Consider the following 19,633-nt stretch of genomic DNA (forward strand, 5'->3'; position numbering starts at 1 on the left):
ATATATTAAATCACTGGTCCAAAGCTTATTACAGGGGTAAATTCCCTACTAGTTAAGGAGGTAAAAACACCATCACTTATTTGATGCCACTTATATTACTGTGTCTCTATCCCCCTGAACTTCCTGATGCTCACTAGCCAGATAACCATCTCAATTGAATTATCAGTGGCAACATGAAAGCAAGTCTATTTTATTCCTTCATCTTATGATTGTGATAGTGAGAAGACCACATCCATTCTACACCTAATAATAATTCATTATCATCTTAATCCTCTTCTCCTCTTCCATGCATTCCCTGCACTCAGTCATCTGGCTGTTCTGCAGCTTTCACTTCCACCTGGCCAAGTTACTGATGTTGGAGTCAATACCGTGCCACTTAGTGGAATCCACTGCATTTCATCAACTGATTGAAGTGCACAGTCTCCATGAAGAACACCGAGCCACCATTATTTCTAGAAGAAAGTTTTCCCTGCTTGACGGTCATTTGGGCCTCTCCTTGTAAATGTCCATGTTGGGAAAGGTGCATGCTACACTCAATGACATAGGAGCATGAATTATGATCTGCGGGTAATAATAATCTGTCATGGCACACTGGGTCAATGTTTTGAGTGTCACAGTCTAGAAATGCAGGTTTCTAGTACTGACATCACCTCAGGGGTGCAGGGCAGGCACATTCAACATCAGAAGGTATCCATCTACCTCTTCCTGGTCCTGCACACTGAACCATTTCCCACCCCCAACTTCTCCAGGGCAAGCCATTGGTTCGACTCCCCTTTTTTTCTCCTAAATAACAATAATGCTGTAGCACTTACAAGTCATCAAAATGGGCTAATTTTTCTACAAAGCCATTGTTTTTCAAAATAACTTCCATGTGTATTAAAACAAAACACGAGCGATCACCTTTTCCCCTATAAAATGGATAATATTAGGAGTGTTTTAAATGTTAAAAGGTGTAAAAGCAAGTGGTGGCGCAGAGTATGGTTAAACTAGTTTGTATCCACGGTTTACCGTTAGATTATTTTTATGGATATACAACACTTTTAGGCTAAGGCCCCACGTAGTGAAAGGCAGCACAAAAAGCTGTTTAAAAAAAGTGCATTGGATTTTTTTTCTTCAATGTTTTTCACAGAAAGTTTTCCTTTGCGGACTTTCTGCCATTATTATACCTATATGGAAAACATCAGTGACGAGCTGCGATTTTCTAAAACGGGTGCATTTTTGAAAATTCAGCTTTTCCTCTGAAGATTTTTTTTCTGTAATGCGTGGAGGAGATTAGCCAGAATCCCATCCACTTTACTGTGACCAAAACTCTTCATTTTAGCAACATGGAGCTCCTGCCTTACTTTGACATAACTTCGACTTTGCCTTAGCTAGAAATTGGATAGATATGTTCCTAGGAGCCCAAAGAGTTTTCATCATGTTTTCAGACAAGTTACGGTATGGTTCAGGCTGAACTTGCTCAACCCAAAAACAATCTTGACCCTGAGCCAACTGAACTGAAAACAAAATGAATCTTGAGAAGTTTTCCATCTCTAACTAATACCCAAAACTTGCCTTGTGAAATGAAAAGAAAAAAATAATGAAAGACTGCCCACATTAACCTATGGGTCCATGATCCTAAAAAACTGAATGGTTTCTGAGCAGACTCAACTTTATGTGATTATATTTGCATACTTAGTGGTAGCCATATATGATTCAATAGGTAAAGATAAACTAGACATTGTAAAAATGTACCAGATTTATTATCCGGTATTAGCCACAGTGACAAATCTATCAGAAAATCTGCCCGCTGTGTTTAAGCTGTTACACAGAAAGGTATATTGACTTTCTCTAAATGATTATTGTACTCACAGTAACAATAATGGTTCTAATACGATAAAAGGAAAATATTACTACAAATCCTTGAATCGACATCCAGTAAACAAAATCTGAAGCATATTAATGAGGAATGTCCTTCCAGCCTCCTATGCTAAATTGCTCTTCTAGCCATGTAACTAGAACACTTCCAGGATACAGCTTGAAATGCTACTTACTAAAATAGCTATTGAGAAAATAGGATTTGTTTCAGCATGCATGCCTAAATATGCACAAGAGGATCTAAGCAGCCATTATAACAGACATTAGGAGCAATCACGGTGTTCTTACCTCTGAGAGATATAGAGTAGGGTCTTCTACAAATGGCACAATAGAACTTTGGGCATGAAGTTGTTACTTTTCTACTAAGATAAATGACAGTGACAGATACATAAACTGGCAGTTACTTTAGAGGAAGTGGAATGTCACTAAGCAATTCCCAGCGTTATGTCTCCCTTTAGACTGGGAACCAAATGAGATTTACAGACACATAAAAGTCATCAATGTGTTTATTTGGTAGCCTCGGTGAGTTAAGTTTATGGAGTTAGATTCCCCACAATGTGACAGTAACATCTTACGATTTGGCATTTTGGTGAATGTTACAATTCTCTTTAATGTAATTTTCTGCCAAAGACATCCTGCCTGTATATTGTTTATGCATATGCAAAGGGGATGGGTGTGCTCTGCCTGTAAATCGAGATCTGAGACAGAAGCCTAACAATGCTAAGGCAAACCCACAAATCCTGCAATATGTTGAAAAAGGTTCTCCTTTTTGCAGATGAAGCAGAACTATGACTCGAGTCAATATCCAGGTAGTTAAAATCCCCCATTAGGACTACTTTACTTGTCTGTGCCTCCGGCTCCATTTGTGTACACAGCTGACCTTCTATCTCCTCAGTTATGGTAGGGGGCTTGTAGATTAAACTAAATATATATTTTTTTTTTCTGCTTTTACCTCCCCTTCTATTTTTAACCACAAAGTGCCAAAATCCTCATGCAGACATACTCCACCACCTTTCTTATGTAGCCTGTCTTAGTAAAAGAGTGTCCAACCCTGAATATTAACATCCCAATCATGAGGGGAGTCTAGGCATGTCTCAGTCACACCAATTGCATCAATATGTTCATCTCAGACCAGGGCCTCGTGTTCCCCCATTTTTCTTACTAGACATTTCAAGATGCTTTTTACTTTTCCACATATGATTTCTAGAATTTTTGTGGGCATATTCCTATTTTATGTTGATTTCTAATTTAATCATCTAAATAAATCATCCCCCATGGTCCACTTCTCTACCTACCACTACAGTCTGCCCCCTCTCTTAGGCCAGGTTCACATTTGCATTGGATTCTCCATAGGAAACCCTGCCGCAAATTTGGGCTAAAATCGGGAGAGAGAAAAGTCCTCCATGCAGGTTTCAATATACACCCGGCAGACCTCATTATAGTCTATGGGGTCCATGGATATCCATGGGTAACTGTTTTTTTTTTTACAAGATAATCTCTCCGTCATTTGGGTTCCCATGTGGACCCGAATGACAGAAGGCGAAACACTAGTGTGATCTTTTATCTTTTTCTATGTCTGCCTGGTCCTCCCCTGTTATTCCTACTTTAAAGAGGACCTTTTATCAGATCGGGCACATGCAGTTCTATATACTGCTGGAAAGCCGACAGTGCGCTGAATTCAGTACACTATCAGCTTTCCCGATCTGTGCCCCGGGTAAAGCGCTATCGGTCCCGGTACCGTAGCTCTTTAGTGTCAGAAGGGCGTTTCTGACAGTTAGTCAGGGACACCCTTCTGCCCAGCAGCGCCTATTGCGCTGTACTGTGGAGCGAGGAGGAACGCCCCTTCCCTCTGCTCACAGTGCTCGTCCATAGACGAGTATTATCAGGAGAGGGAGGGGGGAGTTTCTCCCCGCTCCACAGTACAGCGCGATAGGCGCTGCTGGGCAGAAGGGCGTCCCTGGCTAAGTGTCAGAAACGCCCTTCTGACTGTAAAGCCCTACGGTACCGGGACCGATAGCGCTTTACACCGGGCACAGATCGGGAAAGCCGACAGTGCGCTGAATTCAGCACACTGTCAGCTTTCCAGCAGTATATAGAACTGCATGTGCCCGATCTGATGAAAGGTCCTCTGCAATCCCACCAAAATTGTCTCAACCAGCACAGCAGACCCCCTTCTATTTAGGTGCAAATTATCTACAGAAAACAGTTTGTACTCCAATGAAAAACAAACACAAAAACAGATGCAAAATATAAATTAAAAAGACACTTGTCTCGGATCCAAAATTGAAACAGTCTTATAGATGAGTCCTTGGATAATATAGATAATAGGGTAGGTAATGTTCTAGTATAGGAGTCCCATGTGTGAGGTGCAGGAGTGCAGGATGGTGTATACTCAAACACTGACAAGTGTAGCTAGCTCCTGATTAGAATCTTTTTTGCATAAAACTGTAAAATCCTTTTGGACAATGTCACCATGTATTCTTTATATCAGTCTTTAACCCCCTAACAGTCACAGTCACATTAAAATTGGAAAAACCCTCCCCAAAAATTTTATGGCAGATTTTGGATGTATGTCTCAGGTGCATTTTAACCCTTTTAACCTATCATTTTTTAGTCTTAAACTCCTTTAAGCTAAGGCCCCATGTAGCGAAATACAGCACAAAAACACATTTTTTTTCCATATCGTTTATCATTGCGTTTCTGCAGAATTTTTTCTGTAATGTGTATATGATATTAGCCAGAATCTCATTCACTTTGAATTACTGTAAAACCCTGCGTTTATTGCTCTCTGCATTCTAGCTTTCATAAATTTATGTTAATATAGTTTTATACGACCTTGTATTTTGTGGCTACATAAGACTTTTTAATCACTTTTTATTACTTTTTATTTTTGAGAGGAGAGATAAACAGAAAACAACTGGCATCTGAATTTTAAGATTTATTGCTTTTATCACGTATAAATAAATAATGTAAATAATATGCTAATTTTACTTTATGGGACCGTTACAGATGCGGCAATAGCAATTATCTGTTTTTTTTCATAAACAAGGGAAAAAAAATACTATTTTTACTTTTTTTTTGTAACACCGCTTAGGTGCTGTGGTTAGCATTGACCGCAGCATCTAATTGGTTAAATAGAAAGTATTCTTTATGATTGGAGGTTCATTCTACCCCCTCCTCTGGGGTCATCTGAGGTCACAGGGATAGGCGAATGAGAAAATTACTGCATTCTCTATACACTGCTTACGCTGGGTTCACTCCGTATTAGGTTTCTGTCTTCTACCGGCAGAAGACGGAATCCTATCATGCTGAGTCCGGCCGTGAGCGCCGGTGAGAGTTTTCAGCTCTCCACGGCGAAACCGTTTTTTTTAAAACCGGACACAGAGTACTGCATGTCCAACTCTGTGTCCGGTTAAAAAAAAAAACGTTTTGCCATGGAGAGCATAAAACTGCAGGTTTCCGTCTCTTGCCCTGTTTTGTGCAGGAAATGGAAACCTGCAGAACGGAGTCCCGGGTGCAGATGTGAACGAGCCCTTAGAGTTCATAGTGTATTTCAAGATGTGTAAGCTGCCCATGCCATAGGCATTAATGCAGCCAGATACCATTAGAGATGCAGACTTGTACAGAGCTGTGTGCTGATGATAAGTTGGATGGTCATTCTCCTTTTGAGTCATTAGGACATGGTGTCCATTGTTTCCCTTTATCATTTCACATTTTGATTCATCTGACCATAGAACTGTTTTCCATTTTGAATGTCTATTATAAATGAGCTTTGGCCCATAGAAGACGGTGGGTCTCTGGATTGTGCTGACACTGTGTTCACAGACAATAATTTCTGAAAGTATCCCTGCACTCGTGCAATGATTTACATTATTAGTTCATGCCTGTTTTTAATACCCACAGATCCAATGTAATAGTCTGCTCCTGTTGGTCTGCTCTCCCACTATACTCTACCTCCAGCTTTGCTCTAGTTCTCATAGTGTGATTTTTTGACTCTCTCTGCTGCTGTGTGCTCCCTTTGGTTGCTGCGCCTGGTTCAGCCCATTGGTCTATTTTTAGTTGGCTCTGCACTCTGCAATGTTTCAGAGCAATATGTGTCTGGCTGAGCAAAGTATGTGTCTTTCAGTTCCTTGTTCTATTTGTATGCATGTTTCTGTTTTGGTTTGCGTATGTCTAGTAGGTTCTTAGTCTTTATCTGTTCCTGTATACCTGTAGCCTCTGGACTTTCTGCAGTGTGTGTCCTGTATACCTGTAGTCTCCAGGCTTTCTGCTATATCTCTTGATTCCTGTAGGTTTCTTGTGTTTTGCTTATGTTTTAACCTGTTCCTGTTGGTGCTGGTTTTAGACAGTGTACACATTTAACATTTAGTTTGTCCTGTTTCTGTGGTTCTGTCTGCCTGTTCAGCTGCTATCAAACTGGGACCACCGCCATCTGACCCCCTCCCCAGCAGCAAAGTCCAGATCCCCTAGTGGGGTTGAAGAGTGAAAACTGGGGTGTCTTCTGAGACAACTCTCTTAGAGGTGGCCACAAGCCAAACCAGTTCAGTAGCACAGCGGGCCCACAATCCACTGCCTATGACATTGGCCATCGGCCTTGTCACGTGCGTTTGGATTTCTCAGGATTCTCTAAATCATTTGATGATGTTATATACTATAGATGTGGGATATTCGAAGTATTTTAATTTTTAATTTTAATTTAATGTCTTCTCAAAAGACATTGCTGCCCACTGTGAAAAAATTGTATACGGTCGTCATCAGGTCACTAACAAGAATTTGAATGTAGGATTAAAGGCATGGTTGGGAGACCTGCATGGAGAACTATTGGGCTCAGGAATTAGGGTAGTAAATGGAACAAATTACGTTCACATTAAAGAGGACCTTTTATTATCTCTACCATCTCCAGTTCTTAACAGGTGTGCTCCACAGATTCAGCTCAGTTAGAATCTTTATCTATCCCCTACCGTTCACAAGCAAGGAGTTTTGGTGCCTAATATGCTAATTAGACCTTCTACTGCTGAGTGTGTAGTTTCAGGCAGAAGCAGGCGATTCAGAGCTGCAGTCTGGATGTGCAGTGTCATAGCTCCTTGTCTGTTCGTACCTGACACCACCCACCTGACAGTATAGATCTTCAATATCAGACACCAAAACTATTTGCACTGATTGGTTGGAAACTGTGGGAGCTAGGGAAAAAAATTCCAACTGTGTTATAATTGATAAAGTGTTGCATACTAAAAAATGCAAAGAACTGGAGTTAGTGGAGGTGGTGAAAAGATATTAATTTATTAATGAACTCTTTATCATGCCACTGTTTGAAATACATAAGAGTTGGAAAGTCAGTTCTAGAATGACAGAAAGACCAATTTATCAATATTTTCCCAGCCACAGTAAATACAGATTCCTGCTACTTCTACTAGAAAGGATCAGTATGAATTCGGTAAATCTGGATGCAATCCTGTAGCATAAACAAATTACTCATCTGTATGGGAGGTCAGGAGTGTTATGAAAGTATTATCACAGTTGGCAGCATGTACGGTATGCTTCACTGCATTATGTTTTGGGAAGTAAAATTGGATTGGGGCCATTTCCCTTTGTTGTTTTAGCTGTACACCTGTTGTACCTGCACCTTCCACACTATTATTTGTTGCTGTTTAGATTTCTACATTTACATTTTTTAAGTATATTCATTGACAAAACCTGTAAATAAAAGAAAAAAAACACTTAGAAATTGAGTTTTATTTCTTGGAAAGCATTATTGCGATGTCTCTGAATGAGAATTAAGTATACTAATTGTCTCTTAATGAGGCAGACGATACGACGAGTAAATGTTCTGTAACAAACAACATGCTAGGATTTAATTGCTGAAGTTATTGGTGCTGTAGCCGATGAAGATTGCTGAACAGCTCCCAAAGCTAGTGAAAAAGCAAAATGGTAAAACTTAACTTTTATCAATCTGCAATTAGAAATAATACAACATAGACACTAACCAATAAAACACACTGGACCTGTGACCCACAAACAGAAGCCTAATTTGCATAAAAAAAGCGGTTACCAATGGAAACCGGTGGACCCCATAGACTATAATGGGGTCTGCGTTGTTTTGAAGGCAGCGCTTTTTCCCTGCATTATTTATGCGGAGAGGGGAAGGGAATCTGAATAAGGAAAGTCGATGCTGGTGTGATTCATAGAAAAATAGGAAAAAGTGGGCACTCACCATAAGGTGTTCATTAAAAGTAATCCAGTCTTTATTACAAAACTTCAGACATAAAAAGAAGGGAAGAGGCATGCTTGAGTGGAAAGAGTGACAACTGTTTCGTGCGAGTTGCACTTCCTCAATCTGGGTTGAGCACAAAACGGTCATCGCTCTTTCCACTCAGGCGTGCCTCCTCCCATCTTTTTATGTCTGAAGTTTTGTAATAAAGCCTGGATTACTTTTATTGAACGTCTTATGGTGAGTGCCTAGTTTTTTCTATTTTTCTATGAACTGCTCTTACACTTTTTTAACAGTTGAGCACCACCAAGGATTCAAAAAAGCGTACCCTACGAACCATTTACATCTGCATTTTTCGTCTAATCTCAAGCAGTAGTGCCACCTTTCCTTTCTACTTTTGGATTGCTGGTGTGAACCCAGCCTTAGCACCTGATAATGTGCTCATCTTATGACAGTCATTTGTTTCATGGTGTGAATCTATTCTTAATTTGTATTTGTCATAGCACCACTGGTTACTGCTGACCATGGCAGTTATTATTTGAGATTTATTTGGTCAATAAGTACACAATGTTGGGCTGTTTTTGATCTCAGTTTAATAGCATTTAACTCTTTAGTGACTAGCCTCTTCTGGGCCTTGATGGCCAAACCATTTTTGGGATTTTTCCATCATCACATAACAAGCCATATAAGTTTTGGACCCTGACTCGTGTGTAAGCCGAGGAGAGCTTTTTCAGCATAAAAAATGTGCTGAAAAAGTCAGCTTATACTCGAGTATATACGGTACTTACTTTTGCAAAATAAAACACTTTTTTGGGATAATTCTTTTCTAACGCCACTTCCCCAGACCCATAACTTAATTTTCTTTTCTTTTAATGGACTTGTCTGAGGGCTTATTTTTTGTTGGAAGACCTGACATTTTCATTGATGCAGTTTTGGGGAACAATCATTTTTTATCTCTGTTTATAACACTTTTTCAGTGGCTGACACATAAAAAGCATCAATTCTGGTATCAGGTTTGTTTTATGTTTTTTTTACACAATTCAGTGTCTAGTTAAACTTAACTTTTTAATACATTGTTCGGGTCGATACGGATGCAGAAATACCCAATATTTGTGTTAAAAAATTACACATTACAAAATAATATGTTAATGTGATTTAACAATTTTTTTTAAAAAAACAACTTTATTTTACATTTATGCTACTGTTTTTAGACTTTGACTTGTGATCTTCTGTTTGCTTTTATAATGCTTTGTACTTCCTATGTAGTATAAAGCATGCATTAAACAGTACTTCTTGTTATTTTCTGATAGGCATTTTATTAGTCTATTACTGATAGATAATTTAATCTCTAGACAAGGGGCAACATGGTGGTTCAGTGGTTAGCACTGCAGCTTTACAGTGCTGGAGTCCTGGGTTCATATCTGCAAGGAGTTTGTTTGTTCTCGCTGTGTTTGTGTGTATTTTGTTTCATACCCAAAAGACATACTGATAGGGAAAAAAAAATGTAGCTTGTGAACCCTGTATGGGGGACTCAATCTACTTATTAAATAAATAAATAACCTATAGACATAGACAAATGTTAGTGTGACAGTTAAAGAAAATTACCTGTTGTCCTACAAGCGGCACAATATGGGGTATTTCTGCCCCTGTGTGCTGGCAGGACAGGCGGAATTTTAATTAGCCTATTAATCAATCATGGCTTGCTCTATAAGAGGGCACAAGGACCTTCCCCCTGTGTGTTTTTTCTGTCCTGTGTGACCGGACAGGTGGGGGACCTTAGAGGACCAGACTGAGGGTTTTATCTTCATCCTGGTCTTCATTCTTTGCTCATTCTTCACCTTTCTCTCTTCTTTCCCTGTTGGGAAAGATAGGCTGTGTATTTAGAAAACTATGTGGTTTTCTCCCTCTTCCTACGCTTACCTGTCACGTGCTGCTGCACTTCACTGGCTAGCGTGTACTGGAAGTGCTTTTACTATGCAGGCCGCGACCTGCAATGTGGTGAATAGCCTGGTCGTCCTATGCTGGCTATATTAAAGGACGACCAGAGGGTCCCCTGGCCTAAGATTTTGAATTATAAGGCCAGGGCTAATGGAATTGAGGGAGGGTGGGTGATGACTCAGACTCGTCTGATGGAGAATCAGTCCATTCCAGCAGACCTACATTTCATTATGATCAAATCAACAGGCTGCTGAAATCCATCCGGTCTACAGTTGACCACGATGTTGATGGGGAAGCCTCCACGTCCACCACTGGAGGGCACATTACCTTCCATGCAGACGCCTCTCTGGCCAGCATCATGCTCCAACAGTGGAAGCAACCTGAAAAGAGACATTCCTCCACCAGAGTGTTCCTGTACCCCATGGACCCATCGCAGTGGGACAAGTGGGGTCCTCCCCCAAAGGTGGACCTCGCTGTTGCTAAATTATCACACCAGACCGTAGTCCCATTAGAAGATGGCTCAAATCTTCAGGACCTCCTGGATCGCAAGGTGGACTCCAACCTAAAGAAGCTGTATTCTGCCAGTTCAGCTCAGGCCTCAGTAGCCATAGCATCAACTGCTGTGTCTGATTATCTGCAGACCCGTCTTTCTCAACTTGAGCGAGACATTGACTCGTGGGTACCTCGTGATAACATATTAGCTTCCATGGGTAATCTCCACAGAGCAGTAGACTACATCTCAGAGTTGTCCAGACAACAGCTAAAGCTTGCCTCCAAATCCATGGCTATGTCTATGGCCACTAGGAGGCCTTTATGACTAAAACCCTGGAGAGCTGATATGCCTCAAAATTTGCGCTCTACTCCCTTCCTTTTGAGCTTGGGAAGGTATTCGGCTGAGGGCTGGATGACCTCATGGAAGGTCTAGCTGAGGGCAAAGGGAAAAACCTGCCACAAGCCTCCAGAGGAAGGAGACCTCCTCATCCAAAGGCTCAAGGGTCACCGTCCTAGAGGCGCGGGTCGTGGTAATCCCAGGAATGACTCCAAAAAAAAAGCTCTCTGTGGCCATAATTCCTGTTGGAGGATGTCTTTTCCATTTTTCAGCGGCATGGAGAACCCACATAGAAGATCTTAGCGTTCTACAGGTGGTAGAATGCGATTACTCCATAGAGTTCGATCATCTACCTCCTGACCGGTTTGTTACCACCTGGCTTCTTCCCATTGCTCAGCAATGCATCCTCGAATCTTCGGTTGCTAAGTACATCAAAAAAGGGGCTCTAGAAAGATTTCCTCCCTCAGATTCGGTCTGGGGGTTTACTCTCCAGTCTTCCTAGTTCCAAAACTTTCAGGAGACTGGAGAATGATTATCGATCTAAGGTACCTCAACCGATACATAAAAAGAAAATCTTTCCAGATGGAGTCTGTAGACTCTGTAACATCTTTTCTACAGCAGGGCGAAGTAATAATCACTCTAGATTTCAAAGACGCGCATCTCCATGTCCCTATTTTTTGTCCTCACAGGAAGTATCTCAGAATTGCCATTTATATGGCCGGCCACAGAGAGCATTATCAATTCGTCGCACTGCCATTCGGCATTTCCTCAGCCCCATTTGTATTCACCAAGGTGGTCGCTCTGGTCACCGCCACCCTCAGATTAAAAGGCCTATTCATCGTTCCCTACTTGGACGACTGGCTCATAAAAGCTCAGTCTGCTGCAATCCCCCAACAACATCTCCAGATAACTATCAACTTCCTACAGAAGATATGTTGGATAGTCAATTGGGAGAAATCAGAGATCGTGCCAGCTACCCGGAAGAAGTTCCTGGGGTTCATTGTGGATTCAGAGCCGATGCAGATCTTCCTTTCCAGCCCAAGGAGGTTGAGAATAGAGACTGCCGCCCACTATTTTGGACCCAGCGAGTTACCATCCGCACTGCCATGAGAGACCTCGGCCTGATGTCATCCTCGGCCAGGGCGGTCCCTTGGGCTTAATGGCATTTGAGTTCCCTTCAGACAGAAGTGTTGAGAGCCTGGAATGGCTCTCCATGGGAATTGCACAAGAAGATCTGTCTTTCTCCCAGTACCCATCTTTCCCTCAGATGGTGGATACACCTAAAAGACGGAAGGTCTATGGTCCCGACAGTGTGGACCTTGTTGACAACAGATGCATCCCATTTGGGATGGGGAGCCCATCTGGAAGACAAGACTAGACCGGAGTTGGGAACATCCAATATCAAAGAGCTCAGAGCAGTCTAGCTGGCGCTTCTTCACTTTGCTCAGGATCTCAGAGGCAAAGAAGTGAAGGTTCGTTCAGACAACATGACCACTGTAATCTATCTGAACAAACAAGACGGCACCCGATCTCCAGCCCTACTCAGAGAGGCAAATCTAATATTCTCATGGATAGAAAAGAATCTGACGCAGTTATCCGCTGTTCACGTCAAGGGCTCCCTGAACATAGTAGCGGATCAGTTGAGTCAGGGTATCACCGTATCAGGAGAATGGTCTCTCAATCCAGACATTTTTCAGCAGATTGTCCAGAGATGGGGTCTCCCGTAGGTTGATTTTATGGCAACCCGACTCAATGCCAAGGTGGGGACCTTCTGCTCTCTGTACCAGGAGGAAAATCCCTTGTCAGTGTATGCCCTGTCCATCCTGTGGAGGTTCAGGCTATTCTACATCTTCCCTCCAATTCCAATCATACCAGGTATTGATAAAAATAAGACAGGACCAAACTTCGGGAATTGCCATAATCCCGTTCTGGCCAAAAAGGGCTTGGTTTGCCCAGCTCATGAAGATGAGTCAAGGCATAGCCTTGGAAAGGAAAGGAAAACCAAGGAAAAGCCTGCAGAACCTTCTACGCCATCAGAAGACAACTGTACCACCTCAAACCACCGGTGAGGGTCTAGTTGAAGATATTTGACGCAGTCATCGCTCCGATCCTTCTCTATGGCAGTGAGGTTTGGGGCCCAGCCACCTACTCAGACCAGTCAAAGTGGGATTCCAGCCCAACAGAGACCTTCCACCTGGAGTTCTGCAAGTACCTGCTCCATGTCCATCGCAACACCTCCAACATGGCCTGCAGGGCAGAGCTAGGCAGACTCCCCCTATGGCTCACCATGCAGAAGAGGGCGCTATCATTCTGGACACACATACAGGGTAGCAGCCCTGGCTCTTACCACCACCAAGCCTGGCTGAACCACAGAGCCCGGAGAAAACCTGATGCCCCCCAACCAAGCATCAACCATCTGCCAAACCAAAACCCCCAACATGCCCTGAACAAGGCTCAAATAAAAGGAGTCATTGAGAGAGACAAAGAGCGGTACGTTGCATAATGGAGAAGCGCAATAAATAACTCCAAGAAACTCACTGTGTACCAGTCATTGCAAAGGGACTACACCATGGCCACCTACCTGGAGAGAATACGCCACCCCAAACACAGACAGACCCTGAGCCGGTACAGACTGAATGCCCACAACCTGGAGATGGAGATGGGGTGACACAGCCAGACGTACAAGCCATGGGAGAACAGACCGTGCCAACACTGTGACCAGGGGGCCCTAGAAGACGAGACCCACTTCCTGCTACACTGCACCAAATACTCAGCTGTGAGAGCGGTCTACTTTCAAAGACTCTCTGCCCACATCCCAGACTTTCACATCTGCAGACGAGAAGAGGAAACTCTATATCATACTGGGAGAAGAAGAGGCCACTGTGGAGATCGCTTCCCAATATGTGTCCAGCTGTCACCAAACAAGAGGTAGATGAGACCCCACGGACTGTTATACCCCAAACCACCCACCCCACCTCCCCATATAGTGGTCTCCAACTAGAAGGAATATGAGACTCCACGGACTGTTATACCCCAAATCAACCCCACACCCCACACCCCCATACCCACCAAACCCCCTTTCCCCCCCAACTCCAACTCCCCCCCCCAAAATATCTATTCGTGTCAATAAAGCCTGTTTGATTTGATTTGATATTGGAGGCTTCCCCCCCTCCTAGACCTGGTAACCCAAGGAGAGCTGAGATGCCAGGATCTGAGGAGACTCAACCTCGACAGCCTGGAGGTTGACCAGTCCCTTTTAAGGAACAAAGGACTGTTGCAAGCCGTTCTGAAGACTCTCGCAAGCGCCAGAGCTGTTTCTACTAATAACAACTACAGAAGTATTGGCAACATCTTCAATGCCTGGTGTCTTGAACATGAAGTAGACTCCTCCGATCCCCCAATAAGCGTGATCCTGGATTTTCTTCAGAACAGACTAGACAGAGAGATGGCTGCTGCCACCCTAAAGGTACATGTAGCTGCTCTGTCCACCTATCTGGGGAGTCATTTGTCTCAAGATCCTTTAATAAGCACCTTTATAAAAGGGGCAACTAGGCTGAGAACTGTGGTTTTCCGGATCGCGTTTAGCTTAGGTTCCTTCCGGGCTTCAGACCTAAAATTCTTTCCACCACAAATATAAACCAGCTGATCACCTTACCAGCTTTTTTTTCCATGTCTTTCATCTGCTGACGAAGAAAAGTTCCATACACTGGACCTTGTGAGATGCCTGAGAATCTACCTCCAACATACGCATTCCTTCAGTAAGTCTGAAAACCTCCTCATCAACTTCTTGGGGAGACACAAAGGGCTTAAGGCTTCCAAAGCCTCAATTTCATGCTGGGTCAGGGAGACAATTAAGATCTCCTATTCAACACAAGATTTATCTCCTCCGCCCCTTCTAAGAGCGCATTCTATGAGGTCGGTTTCCACCTCCTGGGCAGAGACAAAAGCCTTGTCTCTAAGTCAAATTTGGTCTGCTGCTTCTTGGTCCTCGGAGTCACCCTTTGTGTCCCACTACCGCCTGAACACTCGGGCTTTAGAAGCTACTGCTTTTGGTTGCACGGTTTTAAGTGCAGTTGGTGGTGAGGACCCACCCTAGGGGATTACTCGCTAACTCCCCAGATTGTGCCACTGGTAGAATGACCGGGAACGAAGGATTATGAAGATAAGACAAGACATCCCGCCCATAAGAATTTTGTCAGTATTATTAATATATTGTGTTACCTATGTATAATTAGGTTACTCTTGTATATACACTAAGGGGGGGAGGTCCTTGTGTCCTGTTATTGGGCAAGCCATGATTGATTAATTGGCTAATTAAAATTCCGCCTGTCCTGCCAGCACACAGGGGCAGAAATACCCCATATTATATTGTGCCTCTGTTAGGACTAAGGGAAACAAGATTATCTTCATAATCCTTTGCTCTTGTCTGTTACAGAACAATGCCTAAGCTTTTTGCTCCATTGCAGAACAATGTCCGGTGGTTTGCCGAGTCTCATAATGAAGGACTTTCGTAGTCTGTAGCTCTTATTTAAGACAGCAGTACCTTATAGAAGTAAATGTACATCAAAGTACAGTTAGCCATATGTTATGCTTTCTTTCTTAACTGGACTATACCACATAAAAGACTCTAGTTGGGACTTTATATGTGCTTATTATCTCAGATAAAATATCACATAATGGTAAATATTTAGATTTTGTTTAAAAAAACCTAATCTTTTTTTGCCAAAATAAGAAGTAGAAACAGAAGAAGAAGGAGAATTTCATATATATGAACAGCTCACGAAGCTCTTGGAATAAACGTAAGATAAATTGCAAGCTTCAGTAAGCAGCAGTCTGTTGTGCGATGATGAATCCAGAGAGCAACAGTTGGAAAAAGTCAAATATCTTTAAAGCCCTGATAGTGGGACACTTCCAAAGGATGAGTATTTCACATGGTAAGCCTACCTTCAGAAATGTGATTCAGCAAACGTCTTGAAATATTCATGCAGTTTCCTCATGAAGTAGACTAACATTTCAAGTTCAATAGAGAATGTGTTTATAAGGGTACCTTTCCCAAAACTTCTGTGCTTTTATAGCTTACATGAGTGCTGGTGCTTTCCTAAAGCCTGCGATGTATTTGGTAGTGTGTCAGCTGTCAGAATATCCACTGCACCAGTAGTGAAAGTCACTTCCTGAGGTATACCAATAATCGATATGCGGCTTTCATTAGAATGGCAGTATTAGATATTCTGACAGCTGATGGGAAGAATGGATTCTGCAGTTCCAGAAACTGTCAGGGCTTGTATGATTTGGTGATCATTTGACAATGTTTCCATAAATAATGTGTTCTGCAGAGGTGACCAAAGAGAGAAGGGGCACAGTTGACCACAAAGGTACACAGCCATAATACCTGGAGTTCAGCTGTCATCCTGCAATCATATTCTACATGTCAGCGGAGTAGACAACACATATCAGTACATTGGCTGCTGACTGTCATATAGTAAACTACAATAGTCAGGGGACTAAGTATTGTCATGATTTATAATATACAACAAAGCCTAACCAACAGGTTGTCAAGATTGTTGATGTTGAAGGGAAGACATGGCTTTCTAAAAACCCTCCTCATCTTCGAATTTGACAGTATATATTTAAGGTAAGATCAGCAGACAAATAGAATTTCAAAAGGAGGATGAATACAAAGACATTTAGCCGAAGGCTGGACAATTGCTTTGTGTTGAGCCATAAAACATTTTAAACCTCATTCAAGAGCAAAGTGCTTATTACAATGAATTGCTGTTGTCTTTAGAAATGGAAGGGAAAAATAAGCCTTAGGGATTGAACCTGATGCTTCATTTATTGCAGTCTCTAGCCTTTTGATATATTAACCATGATATGAGACGTCTCCTCTACGCCAAGTAAGAGAATAAAACTTCTGATGTATGCTGCAGGTTGTATATCAGCATAATTTCTCAATAATACAAAAGAATTTTACTTTAGCGATAAACATAAATACAATAGGAAAGAAGAAGGAGCATACGTTACCTTTCTTTTTGCCCTAAGTTGTTCATGATATTTGTCAGATGTGTCCCCCGGTATTTCTCCTCCCCACAGCGTAATTCCAACAATTGTGTATGTTATGCCCATGACAAGTAATGGGAAGCAGTACACAAACAGAACCACAATGATTTGGTACCTAAAATGTAGAAAACAAGATGATGTTTTATATTGTTTCATATTTATTGTGCTTATTAATATAAGGAAATGTTCATCTCCTCTGACAGTAGGTAAGTAAAGATAAAAAGGACAAAACTACATCAGATTTTCACACAAGTCCTCAAAGTAGATGTAGAGAACCAAATCAAAGAAATGAGTCAGAAATATTAGATTTGGTAACTTATTTTTAGAATGATCTAACATGTTTTCAATGAATAGAATGGCTTTATGTAAGAATCATTGATTTAGCAAAGTCTGATGTCCACAACACATGTATGTGGAAATGTATCAAGGCACGGACAAAGGAATTTTCTAAGGACCTTAGAAGAAGATTTGTTTATGCTCATCGCACTGAATAAAGTTGCATATTTTTACAAAAAAGTTAGTTTTTAGAGTGTTCCTTCAGGCTAGATCTTTTTCTACCTGTGGTGAAACTTAAGAGCACTAGTGTCAAAAATACACTAAAACAGAATCTTTTTTATGTGTTTTGGTTTGATGTCTATATTATACCTCTGGCAGGTTGTGCTATTGCACAGGATATATTATTGATGATTTATGGGGTACATGTCTGAGGACCATTTAACTGACTGATTAAATGTTTTAGTTTATTTCTGATACTAGTGTTGTTATGTTTGTACTTGGTGTCTTGATAAATTCGCTCCTGTAGGAGGTTGTGTATGTACCGAGTGTTTTTTTTTTTTGTGATCCTATTGCAGAGAATTATACAGGATTGTAATATAAAAGTAACAGGCAGCCTTAGACAGGGTCTTATAGGCACTCATGAGAAGACAGTCTACTTTTTGTATTGTTAATATGAGACTTCAGCCTGTTTTATTGCAAAGGAGCAGCAACTGAATGCCACCTTCATTCTGCATATATACAGTCCTATGAAAAAGTTTGGGCACCCCTATTAATCTTAATCATTTTTAGTTCTAAATATTTTGATGTTTGCAGCAGCCATTTCAGTTTGATATATCTAATAACTGATGGACACAGTAATATTTCAGGATTGAAATGAGGTTTATTGTACTAACAGAAAATGTGCAATATGCATTAAACCAACTTTTTGTATCCTTCCCCTGAACAACTATGTTGAACAATCTTTGTTTTCAGATCATTTGAGAGTTGTTTTGAGTAGCCCATGATGCCACTCTTCAGAGGAGATTCAAATAGGAGAACAACTTGCAATTGGCCACCTTAAATACCTTTTCTCATGATTGGATACACCTGGCTATGAAGTTCAACGCTCAGTGAGGTTACAAAACCAATTTTGTGCTTTCAGTAAAAAGTAGTCAGGAGTATTCAAATCAATAAAATGATAAGGGTACCAAAATTTTTGCACCGGTCAAATTTTGGTTTAATGCATATTGCACCTTTTCTGTTAGTACAATAAACCTCATTTCAATCCTGAAATATTACTGTGTCCATCAGTTATTAGATATATCAAACTGAAATGGCTGTTGCAAACACCAAAATATTTAGAACTAAAAATGATTAAGATTAATAGGGGTGCCCAAACTTTTTCATAGGACTGTACATATGTGGACAAAATTGTTGGTACCTCTCATTTAATGAAAGAAAAACCCACAATGGTCATAAAGAAAACCTTGAATCTGACAAAAGTAATAATAACCAAACTACATGTTGACGATCCGCAAAGCTTCTGGGAGAATGTCCTATGGACAGATGAGACAAAACTAAATCTTTTTGACAAGGCACATCAGCTCTATGTTCACAGAAGGAAAAATGAAGCATATCTTTAAAAGATCACTGTCCCTACTGTGAAACATGGAGGAGGCCCTGTTATGTTCTGGGGCTGCTTTACTGCATCTGAAACAGGGTGTCTTGAATCTGTGTAGGGTATAATGAAATCTCAAAACTATCAAGGGATTCTAGAGAGAAATGTGCTGCCCAGTGACAGAAAGGTTGGTCTCAGCCGCAGGTCATGGGTCTTGTAATAGGATAATGACCCAAAACACACAGCTAAAAATACCCAAGAATGGCTAAGAGGAAAATATTGGACTGTTCTGAAGGGGCCTTTACGAGCCCTGGCCTAAATCTTATTGAGCATCTTTTAAAGGAGCTGAAAAATTGCCATCTGGAAAAGGCAACCTTCAAACCCGAGACAGCTGGAGCAGATTGCTCATGAGGAATGGCCCAAAATACCTGCTGAGAGGGGCAGAAGTCTCAGGGCTCGTTCACATCTGCGCCCGGCACTCCGTTATGCAGGTTTCCTGCATAAAACAGAGCAGGAGACGGAAACCTGCAGGAGTCTTTCTCACCCATTCATATGAATGGGTGAGAAAGCTGTCCGGCCGTGAGCGGCGGTGAGCGTTTTACGCTCTTCGCTGCGAAACCAGGTTTTTTAATCCGGACACAGAGTCGGACATGCAGTACTCTGTGTCCGGATTTTAAAAAAACGGTTTTGCATAAAACGCTCACCGCCGCTCACGCCGGACCCGGTCTGTGCTTTCCTTCTTCTTGCATGTAGAAGACGGAAACACAGAATGGAGTGCTGAATGCAGTTGTGAACTTAGCGTCATTGACACTTACAGGAATGATTTGAGCGATTGCCTCAAAAGGTTGTGCAACAAAATTTTAAGGGAACC

The 19,633-nt window shown here is 41.7% G+C and overlaps 1 protein-coding gene across 1 annotated transcript in view; it reads right to left on the reverse strand.

The window, feature by feature from the left end:
• Positions 1-19,633, reverse strand: part of TACR3 (tachykinin receptor 3) — a 135,775-nt gene that overhangs the window by 52,751 nt on the left and 63,391 nt on the right. The window contains exon 3 of the mRNA XM_075285764.1: positions 16,854-17,004. Within this exon, the coding sequence (XP_075141865.1) occupies positions 16,854-17,004 (151 nt within the window). The remainder of the gene's footprint in view (positions 1-16,853; positions 17,005-19,633) is intronic.

This window comes from Leptodactylus fuscus, chromosome 1 (genome assembly GCF_031893055.1).
Source record: "Leptodactylus fuscus isolate aLepFus1 chromosome 1, aLepFus1.hap2, whole genome shotgun sequence".
NCBI classification, from domain to species: Eukaryota; Metazoa; Chordata; class Amphibia; order Anura; family Leptodactylidae; genus Leptodactylus; species Leptodactylus fuscus.